Source organism: Trachemys scripta, chromosome 9 (genome assembly GCF_013100865.1).
Source record: "Trachemys scripta elegans isolate TJP31775 chromosome 9, CAS_Tse_1.0, whole genome shotgun sequence".
Taxonomy (NCBI): domain Eukaryota; kingdom Metazoa; phylum Chordata; order Testudines; family Emydidae; genus Trachemys; species Trachemys scripta.
In genome coordinates, this window is record NC_048306.1 from 44,924,851 (window position 1) to 44,952,165 (window position 27,315).

Genomic DNA, 27,315 nt, shown 5'->3' on the forward strand with positions numbered 1-27,315 from the left:
AAGGGGTGGGGGTAGCTCCCTTTTATGGACACCCAGCCAGCCAGTAGCTACAAAATTCCTGTTAGTAGCTGTTCTCTACTTGCTTTATCTGTAAAGGGTTGAAAAAGCCCATAGGTAAAAAGAAGGGAGTGGGCCATAAAAGGGACCCGACCATAAAAGCCAATGGGAGGACTAGAACTTTTTAAAATTGGGAAAAAACCTTTCCTTTGTCTGTCTGTTGTTGTTCTCCAGAGAAAGAGGACAGAGTAGAGACAGGGCTGGGACTATGCTGTAAGAAGCTTTAAGCCAGGTATGAAAAACCATCAAATCATACCTAGAAACTACTTATTTAAAACCCCAGATATGTAAGTAGATCAGGAAATGTCTAAGAAGACACAATTAGGTTTATCTCTTTTATTTCTTTATGGCTTGTGGATTTCTCTGTGCTAACCCCCAAATGCTTTTGTTTTGCTTGTAACCATTAAGCTGGACCTCAAGAAAACCATTCTTGATGCTTAATTATTATATTTGATCTTTTTAAATCTAGCAATAGCCTAACTTCCAGATGTATTTTCTTTCTTTTTGTTTTTAATAAAATTTACCCTTTTTAAGAACAGGATTGGGTTTTTGTGTCCTAAGAGGTTTGTGCATATGTTGTTTAATTAGCTGGTGGCAACAGCTGATTTCCTTTGTTTTCTTTCTCAGCTCTTCCCCGTGTGTGTGTGTGTGTGTGAGAGAGAGAGAGAGAAATGGCTTGAGGGTACCCCACAGGGAGGAATTCCCAAATGCGCCTTCCTGGGTTCAAAGGATTTTTTTGCATTTGGGTGGTGGCAGCATCTACCCATCCAAGGTCAGAGAGAAGCTGTAACCGTGGGAGTTTATTACAAACCTGGAGTGGCCAGTATTAATTTTTAAAATCCTTGCAGGCCACCACCTTCTGCACTCGAGGTGCCAGAGTGGGGAATCAGCCTTGACAGTCTCCAAAAAAAAGTCTTTGTCCCTAATCTCCTGCGTAGAAACATCTCAGTCATTTTTGTTGAAACTTTCCAAAAATATTCCGCCTCAGATGTACGCAGCATGGACAATTTCAGCCGGAAGGCTTAAAGTTTGGCAAAAGTATCAGCAATTGAAAACAGGGGCTTACAATGGGAGGTGTCAGGCAACCTTAGCAATAGGTGGTACTACTAGCACCCCCTGTAGGAAACAAATCTACATCTTTGGAACATTAGGAAACGTCGGGCTTCCTTTGAGAGATGTATTTCATTTGGTAATTAATATCCCCTTTCCTTCTTTGGGGCTGCTGGGGGAATTTGGTTCCTTCTCATCAAGGCCCTGCTGTTGGCACAGGACCCAGATCTCCAAATGCCCCTTGCTGAGCAAGGGCTGCATAAGGTGGGAAACCAGGATGGGGAGGGTAAGTGACATGCCCACGGTCCCAGGCTCCAGATTGACATTAGGGTCAGGGGAGATTGGGCGCAGTGAATGGGTGACACAGCTAGGAATGAAATCGGGAGGCCTGGTCAAGCCTAATGCACCTGGCCAGGGAAGGGTTCAGTTCAGGAGGCTGAGAACCCTCCTCATGTCACAAGCAGTAGAGGGACTGTGCCCCAAATACGCCCCCCACACACCTCTCCCTGAGGGCCCCCCAGGGCTGGGGCCTGTAGTTCCCCTGGGCCCCAGCCGCCTCGCAGCCAGCCGGGGTGTGTGATCACGAGTAGCCTTGCGAGCCGCAGACAGCAGGCTCGGGCTTGCGGTGCTGAGGGCAGAGACCGGGCCGGTTTGCACAAGCACACAGCTCCGCAGGGCTGTGGGAGGAGGGGAGAGTGAAGCGCACCCGAGCTCAGCCTGCAGCAGGCCGGGGAAGGACGAGCCCCATTGCGCAGCTGATGCCAGGGGCGGGCGGATCAGGCCCAGAGGGGAGCGGCCCCGCGGCTGCAGCGGGCAAGGCAGGGCAGGGAGCGAAGCTGGAGGGGGGACAGGGAGCGAAGCTGGAGGGGGGACAGGGACTGCAGTGCCGGGGCGCCCGAACTGACAGGCGCGCAGCGCGGGGGGCGGAGGCAGAAAAGCAACATGTGCCACAGATCGCTGGGCTGCCAGTGAGCTGAACGCGGCGCCAGCCTCGGGAGCCCGGCCGCTGAGCGATGCGGCGGGTGAGCCCCGCAGCCCAGCCCGCCCCCTGCGGGGCTCGCTAGTGCCGGCTGGGCAGAGCCCGCCGTGACCCTCTCTCTTGTTCGCGGAGACTGCGCTCATCACACGCGCTCACTGCGGGAGCCGGCGAGCGGCGGCGTACGAACGCGGGGGGCTGCAGGTAGGTGCCTCCCCAGCCGGGATGGGGCTGCCTGGCATGGGAGGGACCTCTCCGCCCTGGGGGGCGCTCGGAGCTCCACCTGTCCTGGCCGTGGCGCGGCTCTTTGCATTGGTATATTCCCACCCCAGAGGGCAGGGACCAGTCCATAAACCCAACCACCTGTTTGGGGCACGGTGCCTCCTCCAGCTGGTGGGCCCCGTCCGTGGCAGAGACAGCCCCAGCCTCCTCTTCTTGGGCTTCATCACCTGCCTCCTTGGCTGCTGGGGAAGAGAGGCTTTTCAGTGACAATCTCCCTCGCCCCCCCCCCCCAGCAAACACAGTAGTCGGGGCAGGTGAGTGGAGGGGTGCATTTGGGGCTGACAGGGTGGGGGATTTGCTGGGGGTCCCCCGAGGGTAGGACAGAGTGTTCTTGTTTACTGCCAACGGGTGAGATGCCCTGGCTGGGACTGCACCCAGCAAGCCCTGCAGGCAGCAGCATGAAATAAAAAGCAGCCCGAGAAGGAAGCTGGGCTTTGCACAATTGTTGTGATCAGAGGGTGAAAAAAGAGGAAGAGTTTGGAGGGGGAAAAAAAGTTTGACAGCAAAGCAGCTGGTTTGTATTTTGACATCGAGGGTGAATTTCAGAGGCGAGGAAGTGCCCACATTTAAAACTAGAATCTCCCCAGAGCATCCAGTTACAAACCCCCGTGTGCCTGTCCCTCCCCCCGTGATCTGAATGTCCCATGGGGACATGAAAGGGGGATCTTGCGGTGGCAGGGGAGCTCTGCGAACTGGGGGAATGTGCTGGGTCTCTCACAGAGCATGTCATCTTGTCCTTTTTTAAAGGGTCATAGGAAGTGGAAGAGCCCTGAGCCCATCTGGGATCTGCACCTCAGTTGTACGCCTCAGTGAGACGCTCTGGAGATGGCCGAGAAACTGGCCCCTGGGGACTTGTTTTTCAGGAAGGCCAGGGAGTCGGTGTCTTCCCTGGACTCGGACAAGCTGGCCCCAGCCTCCCCTGAAGGAGCTGGCGAGGAGTCCTCTGACAGTGAGGGCGAGCAGGAGGGCAGCTCTCACAAGCTCATCAGGAAGGTGTCTACATCGGGGCAGATGAGAAGCAAGGTAAGGGAGCTGGGGCCCATTGGTGGGGGCTGCGTGTCTGTGCTGTGGTGGGGCAATGACCAGGATGTATGTGGTGAGACCTCAGGGTGGGGGGAACCGCAGTGGCCAGGGCGTGAGGTGACAGCCGGGTTTATCAGCTCCTTGGCTGGGGGGAGTCGGGGCAACTCTCCTGCAGTCAGCACAGCTGCCTGATGAACACCAGCCGAGGATGTGGCCCATCACGTGTTTGTGTGAACAACAGCTCTTGTGTAACACGGGACAGGAATGCTCTGCCGGGGCCGGACCCCGGGGAAGCAGCGAAGGGAGCTGCAGCTGGGCCCAGTCTGCACCCAGGTCCAGATGGCGACAGGTGCCTCCCTGTGGATACAGGAGCAGAGTGATGCCAGAACAACACAAGGGCAGCCTGCTGCTGTGGATCTGGAGTGGGGTGGAACATTGCCTCCAGGAAGCCAGGCTAGAGATGGGGGCTGATTCCCTTCTCACTGCTGCGTGAATCAGGAGGCCAGTGGGCTTAGGCAGGTATAAAACTGGTGTCAGGGTGTTCAGGATCAGCCCCTCTACATCCATGTGTTGGGAAAGGGTGAAATGGAACTCAGATCCCACCCCAGCTTTAGAGACCCAAGAGCTGTTCCCTTCAGAGGAAGGTGCGAGGTCCCCTGAAGCATCTGGTATTGGGCACTAAATTGTCTGTGGGTATTTGGCTCCCAAGTTTCGTTTCAGCTCAGTGCAAAGATACGGACATTTGGAAAAATGAGATCTGGGTTTGGATTTCAACACCCACGTGATTTGGGGGCGTGAGAATCTGGGGGTTTGATTGGCTCCCCAAAGAGCAGAGGTCTGTGATTCAATCAGGTCATTGCTCCTCCTAGCTAAAACTTTGAGTCCCAAAAGGAGAATTAGGTCCCTCACCTAGACAGAGAGATAGAGGTGTGCACATATGGGGACAGATAAATAGATATACCTGGGGCAGAAATTGTAAGCAAGGATATGTAAACATGTTCTGTATTCTTATTAATTTGTGTTGTTGTGATGCCTGGAGATCCCAACCATACATACATAATCTAACCTCTTGTGGCTCTGGGGGCTCATAGTACATAGGCCATGTTGGATCCCCTATGGGCAGCCTCTTAGATACTTTAGCCCCTCAATTAAATTCCCCATAAACTTGTCCTAGGGTGACCAGATGTGCCAATTTTATAGAGACAGTCCTGATTTGTTTTTTTTTTTCTTATATAGGCTCCTATTACCCCCGTACCCCCGTCCTGATTTTTCACACTTGCTGTCTGGTCACCCTAACTTGTCCTGATCTCATCTGATGAGAAAAGCCTTCCAGATTTTACATACTGGCCTTTGGTTGTTGTTGCCTGGGATTCAGTGAGAGCTTGGGGAACAGAATAGCAATAAATGCCTTTTTGATAGGACCTACAACAGTGTTGTGAGTTCCCCCTGCTGCCTTTGCAGCACAGTCAGTGGTCTGGTGATGCTGCGGTATAAATAGCGAGGGTAGCAAGAAAAGTAGTTAGCTCTGTTTGGAACACAGGTGAGACCGAAAGAGTCCATGTTGGACAAATGGCAAAAATAAACCAATTAGTGAGAGACGTTTTATTTTATTTTTTTAAGAAGATCTTAGAAACAATAGAGAAAAAATCAATTATCAGCCATTTAAAAATTAACTGATAAATGTTCTTTGAAATCCATCTCCAGGCAGCACCCAGAGACAATGATTGTTACTGAAAAAGATTTAGATGTTTGTATAAGTCAAAACAGCATCTGCAGTTAAACTGGGGAAGGGTAAAAATGACGAGAACTACCAAATTTCATGCTGCAGGGCATAAACCGATTACCAGCTAAGGGGTCAGGAAGGAATTGTCCCTAAGGTATAGCACTGCACAGTGCGGTGTACTAGATTGTACTCTGTCCTCCGAAGCATTTGGCAGTGGAGACAGAGCCTCGGCTCCATGGACCTTTGGTTTGCTCTGAAATGGTAGCTCCTCAATTCTTATTAAAATGTGTTGTTGGCAGCACCGCTCATTGCAAATTGGCAGATGAGAAATGAAAACCAAGCCATGCCCAGAAGTGCCGCAAAGGGGAAAACAAACATGGTGGATATCAGGAAGGTCGGCCTGGAAAAGTGCTCATTGAAGCAGCACATATTGTCTTGTTTATGTCTAATAGCATTTAAGATTTATCTTCTTTTCTTGCATGTGCATATAAGGTCAGATTCTGCTCTTTTACATCAGTGTAAATCTGGAGTGACTCCATTTAAGTAAATAGAGAAACTCGTTTTACATCAAATTAACTAAAATCATAATGTGGAAGCCACAGAATATGTCAGAAGAAAAATAAAAAAAAGGAAGGTTGCTTCATGCTAATGTGGCGCATCTACACTGGAGATTTGCATTGGTATAGCTACATCTCTGCAAAAAATCCCTCCTGTGGAGAAGTCCTGAAACTAGCAGGGTCAGTTTCCAATTTGTTTCTAGTCAGTTTCACTCTCTGGTTCCCTGTCCCTAGCACAGAGTCCTTGTGTTTGCAATTCCAGCATTGCGGGGAAAGGTATCAATAATGCCTGTGTAAAAAAGATGACAGGTCCCCCTGTTTTTGGGACGTTAATATGAGCCGCACGGGGAAATACCTTGTCATATCTGGCCTTGGTATGTTTAAAAAAAAAAAACAGAATCTAAATGTGGAGCTTAGAATGAGTTGTTAATAAAGTTCCTGAGGACTGCCATTCATCCTGAAGCTGGCAGCACTGTCTCCATGCTACCCACATTCTGTAGTGTTGCCACCTGAAAATGTATTGAGGGCGAGCAAAATGCCCCCCCCCCAAATCTTTCCTCCTAACTCATGGCATCATGAGTGAGGTGGCCCCTCTTCTCTGCGCTATGGGGTGGGCAGTGTGGGCACTAAACCGTGAGGCAGGATTGTGCCGTTCAATGGGATTCTGTTGCCTGAGTGTGGGAGGAAACAGGAGTATCTAATATACTAGATAAGATCAGAGCAGGCTCGTCTGGTGCTCTAACAGGCAGATGTTCTGGGCTACTGAGTCAGGAGCTGGGTTCTAGTAGCAGTGCTCTGCCCGAGTGAACACCATGTTGCTCATCTGCGCCACCTGCCCACTCACCCGGAGTGGCATTAGCTGAGCTTTGAGGGTAGCTCAGTCCAGCTCTTTGGGCTAGAGGACAGGTCCAGGTCCATGCGTTGGGGTGGGGGGGGGGGGCGCATCTCGATACTGTGGTATGGCAGCTCCAGTAATGCATTTAATCACAAAGAAGAAAATAAGACCTGGTGGCACAGCTTCACAGCAGTCTGGCCAGACTGCCTGGAGGGGCACCAGGTCCTGGAGAGGCCAGTGGCTGCTCTAAGTACCAGATGATTGCTGCTGGGGAGGGAATGTGCTGTGGGAAGAGTGGTGGAGGATAGCTGGGAGATAGAAGTGCATGGGCTACAAGGGCCAGGTTATGGCTGTGAGGAGACTATAGCTGGGACCAGGGGAGCTAAAATACAGCAGATCAAATGTTAAAATGTTCAGCAAGCAATTGAGAAGGGAGGGTTTTGTACAGGGTCTGTCCATTGCCCCCGGGGCGGGGAAGCCATGTGCAATGGGTGTGTCTTTGGCTGGGGTGTGTGTGTGTGCAGGGTCTTTCTAGGCCCTCCATTATGCAGTGTTTTTCAAAGGGACTGAGCCTTGATCAGCCAGAGTCTCAGAAGCTCTGAATGAGCCTCTCTGGGCTGTGGAATCAGTGACAGCAGCAGCAAGGCCTATTGTGTTACCATGCACGATTTCCCAGGATGAGTCACTGCTGCAGTCACCCACAATGAAACAAGCTCATTGCATGATGATGTTGCTTGGCCGGGCTGGGATTCACACATGTCACTGATGCACTTGGTTCAGCGATAACCGAGTAACATGTGGAGGGCACCGCTGAACTAAGCGAGCCTTGAGCTGTGTGGGGGCCACTTCCTCCCCTTCCCCCCAGCCTTGCACTGGAAGTGGTCGTTTGCTCCTATGCAAAGGAGGTGGAGAGCTCTGATACAGGAGCATTTTGCCCCCACATGGCTTGGGAATAAATGAAGTTGCACAGCTGGTTGAGGAGGAATCTGTCCCGGGGCTTTTCCCTGTCCCAGTAAGTAGAGAAAAGAGCAGGCTCCCTGGAGACACAAGCATCTCCTGGCTCCTTCCCTCCAGGTAATGGGACGGTGCTGACAGTAGTTAGAATAACACAAACTGGTGATGGAAAACTGTATTCGTCTGCCCTGAGCCCGCCGGAACAGTGCAGGCATGCTCCTCCAGACTCTTCTCCAGGGCTCTGTCCAGTCTAGTTATAACTTGGGATGCTGTTCCTCAGCCCAGGAGCTTTCTGCCCTAGGGGCTTTTCCTGATGCTCAGTCTAAATGCTGTGTTTAAGAACTGCATCCCCATTGAACTGTCCTCCCCACGCTGCAGGCTGTGTGTGTCTCCTGCTGCACCACGCTGCACCTCTTTAGGTCTTCAAATCTTTCCTCCTAACTCAGTCAGTCCTGCTCTTGGGCTGTTTTGGTTGCTCCTTCCCCCCCGCTCCCTATAGTTCCTCAGTATCCTCCTGGTGATGTGGGGCTCAGGACTGAACACTACTGTCCTGATTCCCCACTGCCCTGCCCCTTAAGGCCCCCCCGATTCTCTGCTGGTCCACCCCTTGGAGATCCCCCAATTCCCCGCTGCCCTCCCCCTGGGGGCCCCCGCTATCCTGCTCTAGTGCAGTCGTTTACCTCAGTGCAGGGAGCTGTGATGGCATTAATTCTGAAATGTTCCATGGGTGAAAAGGCTAAACAACATCAATCAGGCTGGGAAAAAAAAGGTTTCATTTGCTGACAAGCAGGACAAACTCCCTACAGGGCATCCTAGTGAGACGGAGGGGCAGAGGGAAAGTTCCAGTTGGGCAGCCATGAATGGGATGGGAATGAGCAAGCATCACTGTGGTGGTGAACCCATGACTCCCAATGCCCTGGCTGGGAAGGGAAGGACAGGGGACTGGAGCTGGCATTGGCTGCTGTTCACTTGGAATTCCCATGCAGGGCAAGCACACTGGTGGGTTGGCCCTAACTTTGCCTGATGGCTGGTCTGATCATTTGATGTTTGCTGATGCCTGCACGAAGGAAGTTTCTGATGGATCTCCCTGGCATGCTGCCATGTGTCTAGCTCTGATGCTGCCAGGACAGGCTGGGAATCTCTGCTAATCTGGGTGGCATCCTTATGCAGGGAGAGACAGAGTCACCTGCCAGAAGCCCTAGAGAATCAGCGGAGTGTGGAGGTAACTCAGGGGCATCCTCCCCAGGCCTGTTCAAGGGCCACGTTGGCCACTTGCCGATTGTAGCTATGGACTGGGGCGACTGCAGATCCCAGCATGCATTGCTGCATGCCAGCGGGCGAAGCATTGCATGCTGGGCCCTGTAGCTCCGGGTGTATTAATGAGAGCGCACTGCTGTGTTCTGGGAGCTGCAGATGGCATCCCGCAGTGATGCAGAGCAGGGATGGCTTGGCCTTTGCCCAAATCAAGCTGTGGCTGGGGGCTGGAAGGGTCCCAGCAAGGAGAGCAGCTTGGTTCCAGGCCCCACTGTGGCTCTCCTTGGGATTGAATGTACCTGGTTTCAGTAGGCGGCAGCGCTTTTCCCTCTGGCAGCTGCTTTCTGTGAAGTCTTGGGCCCGAATCCACTATCCCTAAGCTGGGCTCAGTGCAGGGAGTGGGGGCCTTTGCACCTCGCCTGTGTGCTGCTCCTGGGGGGCTGGGTTGAGCCCTGGCATGGGTCAGTGCAGTGTGATGGCTGCCGGCAGCCCCAGCAGCCGGAGATCCAGGAAAACCCCAACCATCCCCTCCCTCCTGTGATGTGCTCTCTGCACCATGGGCTCCTGTGGGAGGTGGCAATGGCTCTTCCCTTCTCAGGACTCCCCCTATGCCCGGGGCATTCCTGTATAACCCCTTTGTTGCAGCTGGAATGACAGTGCCATCACAGCATGTGTCTGAGTTGGAGGGATGGACCAGAAGGCTGTCGGGCTAGTGGCTGCAGGGAGCAATCCTGCATCAGCAAGAGGAAGTAGGAAGTAGATCAAGGAGGCATTGTCTTGTGGTTAGAGCATGGGCCAAGGGAGTCAAGGTGACCTGGGTTTTAGTCCCAGCTCTGGACGGAAGTGTTGTCTAGTGATTGGAGCAGGTGACAGGGATTCAGGATTCCTGGGTTCTACCCCTGTCACTGACTTGCTGTGTGAAGTTGTGTAAATCATGCCTCAGTTTCCCCATCTATAAAACAATCATTATCTACCTCTTCCCTCTATAAATTCCATGGTTCTGTTGCAAAGGCAGATATTGTTGCTTATTAGCAGTGAAGGATGAACCTCAAAGAGTTTGAGGTTCAATTCAGAGGAGCAGCTAAAAGCTTGGATGCTAAATCTAAAGGCTGTTGGGTTTGCTGAGCTGGGATCTGAAAACAGGCTCTCCTGAGACTTCCAGTCCATCCTGCGGTGAGCACTGTGAGATCCGGGAGTTTCGGAGCTTCAGTTCCTGGTCCAACCCTTGCCAAGCCGGGGGAGTATGAGAAGTGAATGAAAGCTACACCGTGTAACACTGAATTGGAGACCTCAAGCCAGGCTGAGTGCATGGAGAGTTTCTAGTCCTCCCCCGGCACTTATTGAGCAGAAATGGGCTGGGGCGTCGGAGCTGGATGGCTGGCTGTGCATGAGGCACCGTGCCTAGAGTGACACGTTCCTTGCTGTGAGGATAGGGGCTGGCGTCTGGCGGTGTGGGGAGCTCTCCAGCTGAGACCCAGGCAGAGGAAGCTGCTTGTTAATAACCTGAGCTGACCCTTGTGTCAATTCCAAGCTGTAAAGACTCCTTTGACAAGAAACAGCTCAGCTGAGGGAGGGAGTGTGTTCTAGTGGTTAGAGCAGGGTCCTAGGAAGCAGAACTCCTGGGCTCTGATAATGACTCACTGTGCTCGGCTTTGGACAAGTCACTTCCCTTCTCCATCCCCCATTGTAAATTGAGGATAACAAACTGGGAAGCTAAACGCCTTCCTGTCCCAAAGTAGCTGGGAGAGGCTTGGGGCAGCGGATGCCCCATGGAGCCTGCATGGGACCTTTCCAGCCATTTGTCTTTCCGGAGAGCAGAAGAGGAGGCCAGGTGGGGTGGGAGCAGAGGAGCAGTCTTGCTCAGAGGCAGAAATGGGCCCAAGCCAGGACTCTCCCAGGTGACACCCCTAAAAGCCCATCCTAGGGAAGTCTGGGTCTGGAACATGTGAGCAGAGGACTCAGTTCCCAATGGCGTCCTGCAGGCCACATGGATTGGCTCTCTCTCCAGCATGGCTGAGCTGGGGAGGACAAGAAAAAATTGAGCACTGCCCCCTGCCCCTCAGGGAGCGTGGGCACCAGCCGTGCCAGGGGCTGAAGACAGAATGTTCTGCTGCTGGCACAGATGGGCGGGCAGGGTCTGTCTCTGGCAAGCGGCCCTGTGGAGCTGTTCACAGCACTCTCTCTGCATTTGCTTCCTTGATGAGCTGCCTTATTTATCTGGTGCCTGCTCACGTCCCTCTTGTAAAGTAGATGTGCCACTGAACCCCCACCCTGTGGTCACGACCCCCCCTTGCCTTCAGTGCCACATCCGCAGGGGGCGTCGGCTCTTTCCTTCAGGCCAGCCCTGCTAATTGGGTGGCCGGAGTAGGTGGCATTGTCACCCCCAAGCAGAGGATATCTGGGATTTGCAGCAGCGTCAGGACTGGCAGCCTTGCCCCTGCCCTGCTCCTCACCAGGCTGGTGGAGCTCGGGGAGAAAGCAGTGCTGGTGGCAGCGTCCCCTGCTGGTGGGGTGGCCATGCCACTGCAAATGCCACACTCTTTGTTCTGAGGCCAGGGAGTCATGCTGTCCTAGGGATGGCTGAGGGGGACCACCCCACAGACCCTGCCTGGACTGGGTGTGTGTGGGGGTTCCCATGGGCGATCAGCAAGTGTTTAAGCTCTGCTGACAGGGTGGAGGGAGACTGCCAGAACTCAACTCACCCGCCCCTTACCTGGGACATCAGAGAATCACTCCCTGATTCCCTATGGCCAGAGCCCCCCTGGACCCACTATGCCCAGCGCGCCCCCCCCCACAAATGCCCAGCGCCTTGCACAGCACCACCCTTGCCCAGCGCCCCCCTCCATAGCCCCACCACAACTGCCCAGGACCACACACAAACGCCCACTCCCTAGTGTCGCAACACACACAACTTCCCTGCAACCTCACAGCCCAGCAGCACCCCGGAGCCCCCCAGAGACCCACTCCCCACCCCCTGCCTCCTGGCCCACTCACTGGCCCTGCTGGGAGGCTGAGCTAGCAGCGCAGCCAGAGCTGGTCCCGAGGCCCAGGAATCGCTCCAGCCCCTTGGGAGTGGCGCGATCAGCGAGGTCAGGGCCTGCTTCAAGACGCACTTGTCTGGAGGGGCCCAGGCACACTGTCACCCTCTGCCTCCCCACCTAGCTGAGACTGGCCAGGTTTCTGCTCAGCTCTGGGGACACAGGCGGTGGGAAGCAGAAACTGGAGGTGCACTGGGGTCCAGCCAGGGGGCAGAGATGAACAGAGAGGGGGATGGGACTAGGGGGCAGAGAGGAGCCCTCGGTCGGAGGAACAAGTGATGGGCGTCAGGGAGCCAGCGGGCTGGCGGGCTCTCGGGACACAATGCAAGCGTAGCAGGCTGGGGCCCCTTCTGAGCATGGGCCTGGCTCCATGGAGCCACTGGCGCCACTGCAGGGAGGAATTAACCTTGCCCCACTTGTGCCCTTACTGCCCCTGCCCTGGGAGTTAACCTGGCCTCACTCATCCCCGACCCTCATTTAGAGGTCATCTAGACCTAGCCCATCCCCCAGCGCTTGGGAAGGATCAAGTAGCCCTGGGCCATCCCTGGCAGGTGTTGGTGTCCCTGGCCAGGGCTCTGGCCACACAGATTCCAATCACTGCCTCGATGCCACAGCTGGTGGAAATTTCCTGATGGAAGAGTTTATGGCAGAAAATGCTGATTGCACACAATTGAACCGTTTTTGTGGGACTGGGTCGATTTCAGCCACATTTCTGTAGCAAAATTGTTGCCCTGTTTGGTTTGGATAAGGTCAAAGCACTGCGTGTGAACATCCCTGTGTTACAGCCCAGACGATAACGTGGAGACGAAGCGCATCAACTGCTTTGAAGTGAAATGGGGCCATCAGGTCATTCCTGGAATTTCTTTCCTGGGAAATTTTGCGATTTTGACTTTTCGCTGGGATTTGGGCTGGAGACAGATTTGGAAATTCCGGCATTTCCTTGGCAAAGGAAATCCCGAGTGTGGAGCATCTCTAATAGAGTCAGAAATGTTATGGGCCATTTGACACCTAGCCTGACCGGTCGAACAGCTGCCCTGGGAGGGGTTCGAGTTGGAGCAGAGCCTTTAGAAAGACACCAAGGTTTGATTTAAAGACTCAGATTCAGTGTCTGAGATGTGCCAGCACTCTCTTGGGGAGGATAGGATTATCAGGGGGGAGGAACTAAGAGCCAGCGAGAGGAAGGGGCTCAGGGGTGTGGGGTTGTGCATGAGTGGAAAGAAGTGCGATAGTACCTGGACGAACAGGGCGGTAAGTGGGTTACAGTGTCATTAAGGGTCAGTCCATTTTCCAGCAGACAGGTGTCAGTGTGACAGATCTAATCACTCCCCGACCAGCCCAAAGCACAATGCAGCATGGCAGGTTCTTAATCGCGAAAGGAGGCTAAGGAAGAAATCGCACCTGTCTGTGGGTAGCTGTGCCCTTCGCTGCCTCTCCAGTGCATGCACAGAGCTTGAAATGGGGAAGGGGAGGGAAAGGTGTTGAAAAGGAAAGGTTCCTTTGATCTGGTTTGTTTAATCATATCCCGTCTTTGTGGCAGTCTCATGGGAGCACCCAGTGCAGAGAGTGGGATCTCTCTCTGCCCCTCTGGAAAGGGAGAGCTGTTGAACCTTTTACAAAGAGAGCTTTTGTCTCAACTGTTGTAGGGTGTTTGAGTTAAATTTGTGTGCATAAAAATAAACAGGGTGAATAAAACATAAAAATGACTTCCCCTGTCAACTAATCAGCTTTGTCATCGCTCTGTGAATTCTCCCATTGACCCTTGAGTTCTCCAGCACAAATAGGCCAGACAAGACCTGAATTTCTAAAGTGAAAACAAGCAGAAAAGCAACCTACTGTAATTTGCATTAAATTGTATCTGGTAAGGAGGAAACCAGTCCAGATCTCACCTTTAGTCACAGCATCTAGCACTAGGAACAACTCCCCACAAAGCGAGGAAAGGCAGTTGCTCCAAGATCCAGCACTTAAGTGATATGGGGAGCGTCACTCTAATCGCAGATTAGGTAGGAGATGGGAACCAACCGGGCCTTTAACTCAAATCCTCAAGCAGCTTTCTCTTCCCCCCAGTCTCTGTCTTGAGGACTAGAGATGCTGTTCCACTGCAGGGAATCAGAGGCCTCGTCTACACAAACGTTTGACCTGGTGTATTAAACCAGTTTACTTAAACCGGTGCCAGTCCCTGTGTGAGTGCTCTTGCTCTGGTTTAGCTTAAACCCTGTTCCTAATTGACTTAACCTCACCTGTAATAAGCCTGGTTTAAACCAATGTGAGTGTCCACATGGCCTTTGGTGTCGGTTTAACTCAATCGGTTTGAAATCACCCATTGAGGAGAACCAGTGCAGCTCTGAGTGCAGACAAGCCTGGAGGCTGAGCACTCAGGTCTTCAGCCCACTCACCAGAAGGGCCTAGGACTTTATTGCGACTCCAGGCCACAGTGCTACCCAGACTCCTTAAATGCACTCTCTTTACTCACAGGGAAACTTCTCATCTGCCTGCCTGCCTAGGTACTTTTGTGTGCAGTGTTGTCTGTTTGCCTATGTAGATTTGTGACCCCTTTATCACTGCAGACTCTGTGCCCCAGGGGGTGGCGTGTGCAGTTTCTATGCTCCTGGGGGTGGCATGCTGCCAGCATATTGTCCCCTGGCACATGCCCATTAAATTTCACAGATCACAGCATGAGCCCATTGGGGCAGCCTCGGGGAAGCTTGCACTGCTGTTGTTCCAGCTATCCCTGGTTCTTTGGCCATGGAGAGGACACGGTGCTGGTGCCAGGGCTGTCAGTCTGGCACCAGCACCGAAAAGAAGACAAGAAGTGTGTGCGTGCGGGTGGGTGTGAGTATGTGAGCCTGTGAACGTGTGCGTGTGCCCAGGTGTGACTGTGCATGTGCGAATGTGTGCACAGCAAGAGTGTGAATGTGAAGGCGTGTGTGTGGGTGTGAATGCACATGTGTGTGCGCGTGTGTGCATGTTTGTAAAGCAGGTAAAGAGGTGCCATTTAGCATCAGCACTATGTGAGTTCCCAGCTCTTCTGAATACCCAACTGCCTCCAAACTGGGCTCATCCTCCGACCGGATTCTCACATGCCCCTGTGGCTTGTAATGTCACCATTGCCCTGCTAGTTGTAACCCAGCTTGTGTCATGTCTGTGTCCAGGTCTGCACTAGCTGGGCTTTATCAGAGTAGCTGTACCAGTGTACTACGCCAGCAAAGCATTTCTAGTGTGGATGCAGCTTATACTGACATAGCTTATTCTGGTCCCCTGAGTGAAACAAGCTTCACCGGTGAAAATACAGCTTTGCCCGTGTAACTGTGTCTGCACTAGGGGTGGTGTGGCACACCCCTGTCAGTCAGATCACACCTCTTCACATCCCTGCCTGACACTGCTAAGCTCTGTAGTGTAGACCTGGCCTGTTTCTGAACCTCCCAGGAGTCCCAGGTCAGCAGGGGTGGTGCAGAATGAACACCTGCCTCCTTTGTGGGATATTTGTGAATCGTGAAATCAATAGCTCCAGCCCTGGCAGGATCCAAGTAGGATGGAAAATGACCCACGGAGCTGAAAGTACTGGCTGAGAATTCAGGTCCTGGTGTGTGAGCAGCACACATATGCTTTCTCTCACTGCTAATGTCTTTCTACCTGCTCTCATCTGGTGCTTGGCAGCCCAAGTCAGGAAACATGGAGCAAGCCACTGAGAGAAACCTACTCTGATCTGCTTGCCCACAAGTTAAAGGCTCTAATAGAAAGCAGAGATCTTTCCTTAACCCCTTCCTTAGTCTCCCATTCGAGCAGCCTCACTGCTATCCCGCAGCAGGCGGTGGACTGAAGCCCCTTCTGGGAATGGTGGAGAGATGAAACAGATGTAGATGAGCATGAAGGACCAGAACTTAGACAATGTCAAAGGGCTGCATTGGCCTGGCCAATGGGGTCCTTTAAATCTGTTCACCATCCTTCTGCCAGGGCCGCTAAAGCAGAGGCTTGGGGGGAAGCAGGGACTTCCTTTGGCTTCCCTTTGCTAGCAGGGGCCTGACTCTCCGTGATCAGGGGGAGTGGGAGCCAGCAGCATCAGTAAAAGCCCCTTGTGTCTGAAGTGGCGTGGAATGGATACTGCCTGCCTGGCCGGCAGCATCCCTCTGGCTGCCTGCCCGGCCTTAATAAGCATTAGCCCAGGTGGAGCCATCCAGCATATTGCTGCTTGAAAGCTAATCTGTCACACTCTCCAAGATGATGCTCATCAGCTGTCAGGCCTGATGAAGGCCCCCAGCTACCAGCTTCCCTCCCCACTGCCTTAGGTCACTGCTCCCCACTCTGCTCCTGCAGGGGGTCCTCTCCATAGCCCATCAAGTTCCTGGCGATCAGTGCTGCAGCCAGCGCTGTGCTTTCCTGAGGCAGCCCAAGGACGAGCTGCTGCATCGGAAAGGGCAGCTGGTAGGATCACTGGCGGGCGAGCGGAAAGGACTTGGGAGCTCACAGAAAGGGGAAGGGAGGGGGTGGAGGAGGAGAATAGTTGTCATCTCCCGGTCAGTAAGGCAGCAGGAGGGCTTGGAATAGCACCTGGAACTGAGTGGTGGGCTGGAGTTGTATGTGGGGCTGAGAAGACAGGGGACTGGGTTGTTACTGGGTCATCTGATCTCGAGCAGTGGTTGCTGCTTGTGCAAGGAAGATCTCAGCCAGGGTGCTGGCAGGGAGGTGTATCGGGAGGGCTCTGGGCATGCTGTTGGTCTGTAATGTAGCTCAGTCCTGGTCTACACTACGAGTTTAGGTCGAATTTAGCAGTGTTAGATCGATTTAACCCTGCACCCGTCCACACGACGAAGCCATTTTTGTCGACTTAAAGGGCTCTTAAAATCAGTTTCTGTATTCGTCCCCAAGGAGGGGATTAGCGCTGAAATCGACCCTGCTGGCTCAAATATGGGGTAGTGTGGACGCAATTCAACGGTATTGGCCTCCGGGAGCTATCCCAGAGTGCTCCATTGTGACCGCTCTGGACAGCACTCTCAACTCAGATGTACTGGCCAGGTAGACAGGAAAAGCCCCGCGAACTTTTGAATTTCATCCTGTTTGGCCAGCGTGGCAAGCTGATCAGCACAGGTGACCATGTAGAGCTCAGAATTGCTCCAGCATGGACCAAACAGGAAGTACTGCATCTGATCGCTGTATGTGGAAGCGAATCCGTGCTATCCGAACTCCGTTCCAAAAGATGAAGTGTTGGAATATTTGAAAAAATCTCCAAGAAGATTATAACAGGGACCCGCAGCAGTGTCATGTGAAACTTAAGCCTATCAAAGAACCAGAGAGGCAAATGGCCGCTCCAGGTCAGAGCCCCAGACATGCTGCTTCTATGATGAGCTGCATGCCATTCTAGGGGGTCCCCCTACAACCCCACCCCTGTGCTTCCCTCCTCCTCCACCCTTCCCGGGTTACCTTGGCAGTTATCCCCCCATTTGTGTGACGAATTAATAAAGAATGCATGAATTTGAAACAATAATGACTTTATTGCCTCTGCAAGCGGAGATCAAAGGGGGGAGGGGAGGGCGGTTGGCTTACAGGGAAGTAGAGTGAACCAAGGGGGTGCCCAGTGCCTGCAGGACACCTCTAGAACACAAGGACTTTCCTTGCTACAGGGCATGAGCAGGAAGAAATTTCCTCCCATGAGATACGAATAAACAATATGGTGTATCAAGGGAGTTTGACAACTTCTAGTGCTTGGCGCTGGTTATGCCAGACTGCATCAGCTCATTGAGCTGTTCTTCCGTGGCAGCTCCTGCCTTCCTAGAGACCCTTATCAAGGCAAATAGCTCTGGCTAGCATGTCAGCCATGTCAATAATGTTTGTGTCATCTGCATTAGCCCAGGAGCCTTTGTCGCCCTCTAGTGGCTGGTCACCTAAGAGGTTAATGAGTCAGCTGCAGGTGCTAGGTAGGTGGCTTGGGCCTTTTGCTCAAGCAGCAGTGGATTGTGCTCTTAATGCCTAAGTTCCCTGGTTCAAATCCCGGTGTCGGCCCAGGTGGGGTTGGTTATATTAGCTTGGGGAAAACATGTGCAACGGGGGTTTTGTTTTGTTCCCTTCCTTGGCCATAGGGACTCCGCGTTCTCTCCTGTGGAATTCCTCTGAATGCTGTCTCTCAGCCACTCTGTTCTTTGCCCCAGATTCCATACTCTCCCTCCAGGGGGTGAGGAGGGTCTCGCCTGTCCTCCCAGCCCCTGAACGCATTCATTTGCAACCCTCCTGAATTCAGCCCAGCGACATGCCAGGCTCATGGTCCCCCGGCGTGGGGTCCGACATGGGGCAGGTTGTGGCTGCTGCACTGGTTTAGCACATTCCCTTTGCTCCTCTGCTGCTGGGGCTGATCTGGAGCAGCCAGGACAGCTTAGCGCTGTTGCCACCCCTCGGTAGAGCATGCATTACCCGGCTCCACCCCAGGAGCCTGCCGGGGCTAGGATCCCAGAGGGGTTTTGCCTGTCAGGTGGGCCTGGGCTCCTGCCTGAGACTGCTCCAGTTTCCTCTCTGGCTAAGATGAGGTGATCAGAGCTCCTGTGTCAGGGGCTGATCAGCCGCAGGGTCAGCAAGGAAGAATCCCCTGTCCCTGCCTCCCCATAAAGCATGCACAGTTGGGCACAGAGGGGGGGAGTTCTGCTAAAGGGGAGCCAATGGGGCCTAGTGGATAGAGCACTGGACTGGGATTTAGGAGTTCACAGCAGTTCCCAGCTCTACTACTGGCCTACTGGATGACTTTGGGCAAGTCAGACCACTTTCCTGTGCCTCACTTTCCCCATCTGTAAGATGGGCATCGTGATGCTGCCCTGCATTGGAAAGTGCATTGAGACCTCCTGATGGGCAGTGCCGTACAAGAGCTAGGGATTATTAGCTCTTAGCAGGAGCAGAGGGTCTATGACATACAGTCGGGCAGTTCTGATTCAGTCCAGTACAGGGCAGTACTATGCACACACAAACTCATAACACTATTAAAAGGCAGGGCTCCGACGTTCGCTCCCTCCACTGCACGCAGTAGCCAGAGGAACGGAGCCTGGGAAAGGCTGTCATTTCCTTCGCTAGCTATTTCTGCTGTCTGCTCCCCTGGGCTTCCCAGGGGCATGGCTGTTGGCATCACTGGAGGGCCAGAGCCAAGGGGCAGTGCTAATGTGTTCCAGCCACTAGTGTGAGGCCTGGGCAGTGGCTGAAATGCTGCTCACTATCGTGCCTTTGGAATCTGGCCCTGCAGGTGCCATGTCCGGGAGCTTCCACTGAGTGCCTGAGAATTCAGGGCTTGGAGAGGCTGCCAGAGCAGGTCCATTGTTTGCTTCCTTGTGCATGGACATTGTTGGTGATGTCAGCTGTCGTGCTCTGGCGAAGGGTGGATTTTAGCTCCCTACTACAGCTTAGAACAGAAGGGGCGCAAGGGGTCAGAAGAGAGTTTTTTATGTAGGTCCCACCAAAACAGAGCTGTCACTGGGTGACTGGCCCCAGTGCAACTGTGAGTGGCCAGCTGACCAATTGGGGTTAATTGGCACCTGGGCCATATAAATGGGCTGACTGAGAACAGGTGGGGAGGCAGGAAAGGGCAGGTGAGAACTACATGTAGAACCTCTCAAGTTACAGGAAGGCTGGTGCAGAGGCCCCTAGAGGAGCAGAGACAGCTTGGTCAGGAGACCCATGGCTGTGCTGCTGAGGCCAGCCTCATGCAGGCGCTGATGATAGGGCTTTGTGATGCTAGCAGTGGGATACCAAGTCCCGTCCCAACAAAGAAGGCCAGCAGGCAGAACACTGGGTGGGCTGCCTCCCACCCCAGAGCATGCTCTATGACAAGAACCTTTGTTAAAGTTCTCAAGGCAGCATGGCCAACTTCAAAACTCTGGAGATTCTTAATAAACTAACAACTTCAGGTTCTGATTCTTCGCTGGCTGGTATGTCAGCCTTTAGGCTGCACTCAGGTGATGTTTTTAAGCTTTTCTGTACTGGGGAGGCTGGGCACTTACTTTTTTAATGACAGCTGAGATTCCAATTTTGTCCCATGACTCCAGGAGCTGGGGCTTTAAGAAAAAATAGCAACTATTGTGAGATGCAGGATAACATCATGAGAGTCGGTGATGCTGTATAACAGATGGTTGGCTTTGAATCGAATGTGTCTGTCTGCTTTCTGACTTCCCTAGAGAACATTCCTAGGCTAGACTATAACTGTTTAATTTGGGGCCTGCATTCCAAAGAATGGCCGAGATGACCTGTTAAGGATTTGTTTCTAAATGGGCCATGTGCACTTTTGCTGCTTCCTTATGTTGAATAAAAAGGGCCTGCCAGAATGGGGGGTGGGAGGGAGAAGGGGTTGTCTTGTTTTTTACTTTTAGAAATATCAAGAATGGTCTAGCCTTTCCTGGTTTTGCTATCAGACCTCTGGATCTGAACCTTCATGGCTGAAATGAAGGGTCTTGACTCTTTAACAGAAGCTTTCTTTCTCCAAAGTGTTCAATAGTTGCTGAGATAGACAAACTGAAGAGTTTTACACTAGCTGCCTGCCAGTCCCTTCCCTGCTCAGCTACCATATTACTCAGTCTACCTTTATCTCTGACCTCTCTAATCACCTCCAACTCCGCTCCTGGCTGAGACGGGCCCAGGTGATAATCACAGTGTGCTCCTACCCAGGGTTAGCTGACAGTGGGATGACACCACTGGCAGGTGGTCTCCAGTCCCTGCCGTGAGAGCTGCTGCACGAGGGCAATGGGAGACTTCTTGACCGGTGCCAGTGTGGCTGAGACCATAGAGCCTTCCAGGGCAGACAAGACTGGAATTTTTAACGTAAAAACCCAAGAAGATCCTTTTTTAAAAAACAAGCAAAGCAAACCCCCTTTTGGCCTATTTTTCTCCACCATAAAGGAACATCAAAGGGCATGAGCGCCAATCCTTGCATGATGCAGCACGTGGCAGGATTTGGGGGGAAGAAGGACAAAGCAGGGTCTGAGGCTGGGGAAGAACTGGGCATCATCCTCCTGAATTGGGGGGGAATGGGAGCTGGCTAATAATAGCTAATAGTTCAGTGCAGTGACTAGAGATTTCCTCTGCTTAATGAGCCCATTCCTGACCAATTATGGCCTGGCCCTGGTGGGGCTGCTGCACCTCCCCCATCTGTGCCTTGCAGGAGGAGAGGTGACCCAATTAGCTGTCCTTTAATCAGAAATCCTCAGGGGGGGGGGGGGGTCCAATTAAGTGCTCTCCAATCAGCGCTGCTGGTGTTCCCCCAAGGCTGGAGCACATAGCTAATTAACAGACATTTAATAGGAGAAGCCAGAAAAGGGAGCTGCACACCTGCCTTTCTCCAGATGACCATGCTCCAAGCAGTGAGCTGCTTTGCAAGCCAGATCCTCCCTGCTCATGTGCCAGGAGATTAATTGGCTTAATAGGAGGGAAAGAGCAGAGCCCAGAGTGGCCTATTTCCCAGCCCCCATTTATCACTTAGTGTGTCTGCCCTCATGGCAGAGAGCCACCCAATGCCCTGGCTTTGAGAGCCATTGTGTCTGATGGCAGGGCTGTTCTGGGCCTAGGTGGGCACTGCAGGAGATGGTGATTGCTGGGCCAGTTCATATCTGTGTAGCTAACTGAATGCTGGGGATTAGACCAGCGGAGAACATGGCCCATGGGTCTTGACTCAGGCTGAAGTCCGTGGGGCTTGCCCAGGGCCGATTCCAGGGTTTTTGCCGCCCCAAGCGGCGCCAAAAAAAAAAAAAAAGCGCGATCATGATCTGCGGCGACAATTCGGTGGGAGGTCCTTCGCTCCGAGCGGGAGTGAGGGACCGTCCACCGAATTGCTGCCGAATAGCTGGACGTGCCGCACCTCTCCGGAGTGGCCGCCCCAAGCACCTGCTTGGCAAGCTGGTGCCTGGAGCCAGCCCTGGGCTTGCCTATGGCTTTCTGCATTCTTCGCCTTTCCAGGCAGAATTTTTGTGATTCCTGGAGTGTGATGGGGCTGCCGTGGGCTCTGATGGGACAGTGCTTATCCTTTACCTGTTCTTCCATTCAGGAGTCGTGTGATCACTTAAAAGGGATGGGGAACTGGGAGCCTCATGGGCGAGGGTGGAGTTCAGTCTCTCTGTCATTTCTTTTGCCTGTGATTGGCTCACAGCCCTTCCCATTGAGGCAGAGCACATCTGCTAGACTGTGCCTTTCACAGCTCCGTGTGGTGCTCATCTCGTGGTGAGGTCAGTGGTCTCAGGGCTCTAGTGACTGAGGCATTTTGCCCCCACTCCTTTCCCAATGGGTCAGCTATCCACAGCTCTTCAGTACGTTTGCTAGAACAATATTGTGAATAATTAAAACTCAACTGCAGTAGTTAAAACAAGCGAACAAGACTCATCCCAGGCAGGGCCGGCTCTGGCTTTTTTGCCGCCCTAGGCAGAAAAGCCATGCGCCGCCCCCCTCCCCCCCAACGCAGCAGGGGAGGGCGGAGAGCCCGGCTGGGGCTCTCCGCTCTCCCCGGTGGCCAGAGCGCTGGGGGGAGGGCGGCAGGGCCGCCTCTGCTCTCTGCTCTCTGCTCTCCCTGACTGGCTGGCGCGCCCAGCCGGGACCCCGCTCTCCCCGACCGGCTAGAGCGCTGTGGGGAGGGCAGCGAGCCTGGCCGGGGCCGCTCTCCCCGACCGGCCGGAGCGCCGGGGGGAGGGCGGCGAGCCCAGTCGCGGCCCCACTCTCGGGCTGGAGCGCCCCGCTGTGCCGCCCCCCTCCAGGGGCCGCCCCAAGCACATGCTTGGTGGGCTGGTGCCTGGAGCCGGCCCTGATCCCAGGTCACATTAACCTGGCTTTATTTTTGAGCTAAAGGTCTGGATCCATTAGCCCAGCCCTTGGGGAGGTTCTGATCCAGATCTGAACTTAGTAGCTCTGGCTCAGCTCTCTTTAATTTATTGTTGGGTCTGTGACACGCTTGTGAAGTTCAAGGGATCTGCTGGGCATTAGTGCAAAAGAGGGAGGTTCTGTTGTGTAGACAAGGAACGGGTCAGCGACTCCAGCCTGCAATTCAGCATCTGAGAGATGGTCCCAGATTGGTGGGGGTGTATTGGGTGACAAGTCCTAGGTGAGTGGGCCTAGATGGACAGTGCTCACTGACTGAATGTGACCAGGCTGGCCTAGGGAAGTGAGGCTCTGCTCTTGATTACACAGATGCAATTTCCCCTGGAGGCAGGCCTGGCTGGTTGCTGGGGTAGTTCCCCTGCCAACAGTTCTGCTGGCACTTCCATCCTCCAGGGACTTTGCTCATCCTCAACCCTCCCAACTTCAGTTTGTCCAAACTTTGGTGACTTTGCCCCTCCTCTCATCCCCACCAAAACACACACCCCCGGCCCAGTCTCCCCGGTGAGGGGAGGGTGAGTGAGCGACTGAGCCACAGACATTGGTCCTGTCACTTACTGCACACTAAAAGGTGCTCAGATCCTTGTGAGGGGAATAGACTAGACCTTCCCTGGCTTCTTAGCCATTCCTGGCTCTCTCCAGAAGCCTCCAGGTCCTGCACCTTGTGCTCTATAAACATCAGGCTTCTCTCTGCCCCCCCATCTCCCACACCTTCAGATTGCTTCTACCTTCCAGAATAGCCTCTCTGCTTCTTTGATGTGACCTCCTATACAAGAACTACCTCTGCTCCCTGGTACCTTGATTCCTACTCTTCCTCCAGCTGCAGAACCATCAAATCCCCTTTCTCGAATCTTTGTCAATCCCTGCAGCTAATCATTTTCTCTGGCCAGTGTGTACCCGCTCCCTGCATCGCCCCCCTCCTGCTGCCACGCTACATCTACAGATGCTACTTGTAACCTACATAATTTCTTTTTCTTTGCCTCTATGGCCTGTAACAGGTCGTGAACATCATGCTGCGCTGCTTTTGTTGGGGTGGTGCTTTAGAAAATGAAATGGCATTGTGCTAAGTGACAATGCCAGCTGCCATGTTCAGGTGCCTCTGGCTGGAATGAATGGATCGCTGATGGCTTGAAAACTGCGTCCCAGCCCCACCTACTTATTGCTGCCTTTCATATTATTTACCAAATGCTCATGCACTCCAGGGCCCTGCAATTTCCCTGCTCCAGGAGGCCCATTGTTTGTGAGTCTCTTCTTAACAATCACTCCCAAATTAGCTTCAGGAAAAAAAAGATAAAATTGTACTTTAGTGCTTTTTAAACTAAAAGTAGAAAAATCTCAATTAAAAGTTCCTTGTTATTTGGAGCCCTCATGAGCCAGTTAATCCAGCTTTTATGTCCCCACACAACTCGCTGGGATGTTTTGCTTTTGTTGCTGCACTGACCAAACGTTTGTGGAGTCTCTTGTCTACCAGCCAGGGCTTGGAAGATTTCATTCATTGATTTCTTATGTAGCCTGGCCAGTTAGACGACGCTCCACTCCCATTGGGTCAGTTTCATATTGACACACCTCTGGGACGTGCTGTCTTTCCCCTGCAAGGCTTCAGTTTGCCAAATTTTGTGCATATTGTAGAGCTTGGCAAAACAAGTTGTACAGAGAGAGTTGGCATTGCATTAGCAGGGATGTTACAATCCATGGTGCCCTGTGTAGTCACCCTATTCACGGGGAACTGAATCCCGATGGGAAATATTGGTCAGTTAGTCTGATCCCACAGGCAGCACCTGCCTGCATGGGAAACGGATAAGCCTGAGATTTCCCTAGGCCGACTCCTACTTGCTTCTCGGTGCCATTGTGACTTGTGAGCTTGGTCTCCCCTGTCTCTGGGGACCCAGCTCGAGACACCTGATTTTCAGACCCTGCTGAGCACTTGCCCTCTGAAAATCTGGCCATTTTAGTGGGCTCCGGTTGGGCACCTGAATTCAGCAGTCACTTGTTTTTCAAAAATCGAAGCCGCGTTTTCATTCCCAAAGGAGACACTATCTCTTCCTTAGACCACAGCTTTGCTGCCTGCGTGTGATCAGACTCAGGTCTGCTAATGTGTGTGACAAAAATCAGGCAGTGCTCCTGAGCCCTACAGAGCCAGCCCGGCTACAGGGAGGGAGCGGAGTTCGATGCATTCTTGGGCATCAGTCCAATCAGGGACACCTGTGCAGTCCGGCGGGCGTCAGGGGGGCAGCACAGCTGACACTGAGGTCAGGATATGGGCTGCATAGTTTTGTTATGGTGATAATTCGTGAGATGGAAAGAAGCCAGCTTGGGTCTTGTGTCGCAGAGTGAGTTTGCAGGCCCAGGGTTCAGTGCTGTGAGAGCCTGGCAGGAGTGCAATATGAGAATCTAGGCAGACACACAGTGAGAAAACAGTTTCCAAACATTCTGAAGAACTAGCTTGTAACCTGAGCCCATGAACTGTGGAGTCAGTGCAACCTAATGAACACAGGGTCCCACAGAACCTTATCGGGTCCCTTTTCAGAGCAGTGCCGCATTGTAAATCAGGAGTCGGGGAGGCAGCTTTCGATCCCTGCTGTGATCCATACTCATGACAGTGGGGCTTCAGAACTGACTTCATGGCCTCCGTGGACAGAACGTCCTTCCCCATTCACCCTCCTCGGTAGCCAGCACCATGCCCAGGTGTTCATGCCCCCAGCGAGGGCGGATGGTCTGAGGCAGTGGATGGAGACTGGGATCTGGGTGTGACTTCTGGTTGTGCCGCTGGCTGCCCATGTGCCCTTGGGGCACGTCTGCACTGGGATAGGGCGTGGGCTTTCAATGAACATGGTTTTAAATGCCACTGAGCATCTAGAGTTGCCAGAGACAGTCATGTTCGATGCCTGGGCTTAACCAGCTCACAGGATTTTAAACACCGCTGGGTGCTATGGGGTGGTTATAAACCAGGGCTCATCTGCCCAGTCTAGACAAACCTTTAACCTCTCTGGGCTTCTGTTCCACACCTGTTAAAGGGGGACAGTGACCCTTCCTTTCTCCCAGCCTGTGTCGGTCTGTTGCCTGTGTAGATGGTGAGCTCCATGGGGCGGAGGCTGTCTCCCCCAGGCCCAGCCCAACGAGGCCTGGCCAGCTACTTGAATACCAGAAAATGCCTGTAGATATCTGGGATGAGCAGAGTGGGCAGAGAAGAGCCCCCCGGAGCTTGCATTCAGGCAGGTCTACTTCGAGCCCTGCTAGGCAAAGCGCCCCCATGTAGTGCAGGATAGGGTAAGGCCAGGTGTCTGTGTGTCACCACTTGCATGCCGTATGGTGCTCTGTCAGTGGTTGGGCCATGTACCGGGTTAAGGAGCCTCTTGCAGCCTGGGCTGTCAGAGCTGGTCTTCTAGCTCTGGCAATGGTAGGGTGTGGCTTTAGATCCCCAGGTTTGAACCCCTCTGTTGACAACTTCCCCAGGGTGCATGTGGTGTTACAAGTGAGTGGGTGTGGATGGGGCATGGTGGGGTGAGGGGATTTGGTGCCCACTCTGCTCCTCCAGAGCACTGGCAATTTGGGGCTGCCTTGAGTCACAGTGTTGGGGGAGGGGTCTGGGCTGTCGTCAGGTTCCTCAGAATGTGACACGAGTCTTCTACCTGCTCTCATCTCTTAACCTGAACAAAGCTAGATCTTAGCGAGCCACAGGCTGCCCACCCACTGCTGGATCTGGATCACACCCCGTCCCTGCGTGCTGAGGAGCTGAGCTGCTAGGGCACAGGGGACCCAAGAACCTTTGGCTGGAGTGCCTCCATCTCATGCTAGCGGGCAACTGCCAGGAAATGCTGTGGGGCCTGATCCTGCTGCCATCAAAGTCTGAGGCACAGCTCTCATGCACAGCAGCAGCAGGATGGGGCCGGCATGTGGGCACACAGCTTAGCTCGCAGTGACGCAGGTTGGTTTGCAGTAATGAGGTCTAAGAGATGGGTCTGGTGGTCCCAAGGTTTGTTATAACCTCAGGACATTGCAATTAGCAGGCAGCCGCAGGGCTTATCCTACGGTAATGGGGCTTATTGTATTGCTGGAAGGTTTGCTGGGCTGCAGTTTATTACGCAGTGGGAAGGTGAAGACTGAAGGAAGAAGGCTGGTAGTAAATAAGGTTTATTAGGCAGTAGGAGCTTGACTGATTTGTGTGGGAGTGGTAATCTTGCTTCTTGGAGCTAAGGGTTTCTCTGCAGGAGGAAATTGACCTGCATAGTTACAGAGGAAGAACTATTTAGCTATAGATATGCCAGCATAACTCCTCAGGTGGGCACCCTGTTCTGGACTAGCAGTAACTTTGGAAGCGGAGTAACCGTTCTAGAATAAAGTCACTTTTATTCCAGCATAGCGTGTCCTGATGGTGAGTTATCCCGGAATAGCCAGAGCAGGATAGATACGGTCATTTTCCCCCATTCTGACAAGCCCTTAGTTTTTTCTGTATTCCCGCAGTACCTAGAGGTCCCAGCTGATATCCAGGCCGCGTTGGGCTGGGTGCTGTGCAAACGCATAGTGAGGCAGTCCCAAGAGACAAAGGGAAGGATGATGCTCATGCCTGGTCCGTAGCCTAATACGGTCAAACCTCTCGACCTGCCTCTGGGACGCAGTGCGTGACAAAGCCCCGGAATAAAGGACACACAATAACCTTTCATGTAGCAAACGTAATGTAAGGGTCAGTCTGGGACTCAGGAGCTGCTGTTCTGGCCAGGAATCATTTTGACAGTCGAAGTGAGGCGACC

The 27,315-nt window shown here is 53.2% G+C and overlaps 1 protein-coding gene across 3 annotated transcripts in view; it reads left to right on the forward strand.

Annotated features, from left to right (window-relative positions):
* The first annotated feature begins 2,046 nt into the window (after positions 1–2,046).
* LOC117883008 (diacylglycerol kinase delta-like) overlaps positions 2,047–27,315 on the forward strand; it is a 170,933-nt gene continuing 145,664 nt past the window's right edge. For all 3 annotated transcript variants that reach the window (XM_034781921.1, XM_034781923.1, XM_034781922.1), the window contains exons 1-2: positions 2,047–2,287; positions 3,113–3,388. In XM_034781921.1, the coding sequence (XP_034637812.1) occupies positions 3,191–3,388 (198 nt within the window). In that variant the 5' untranslated portion in view covers positions 2,047–2,287; positions 3,113–3,190. The remainder of the gene's footprint in view (positions 2,288–3,112; positions 3,389–27,315) is intronic.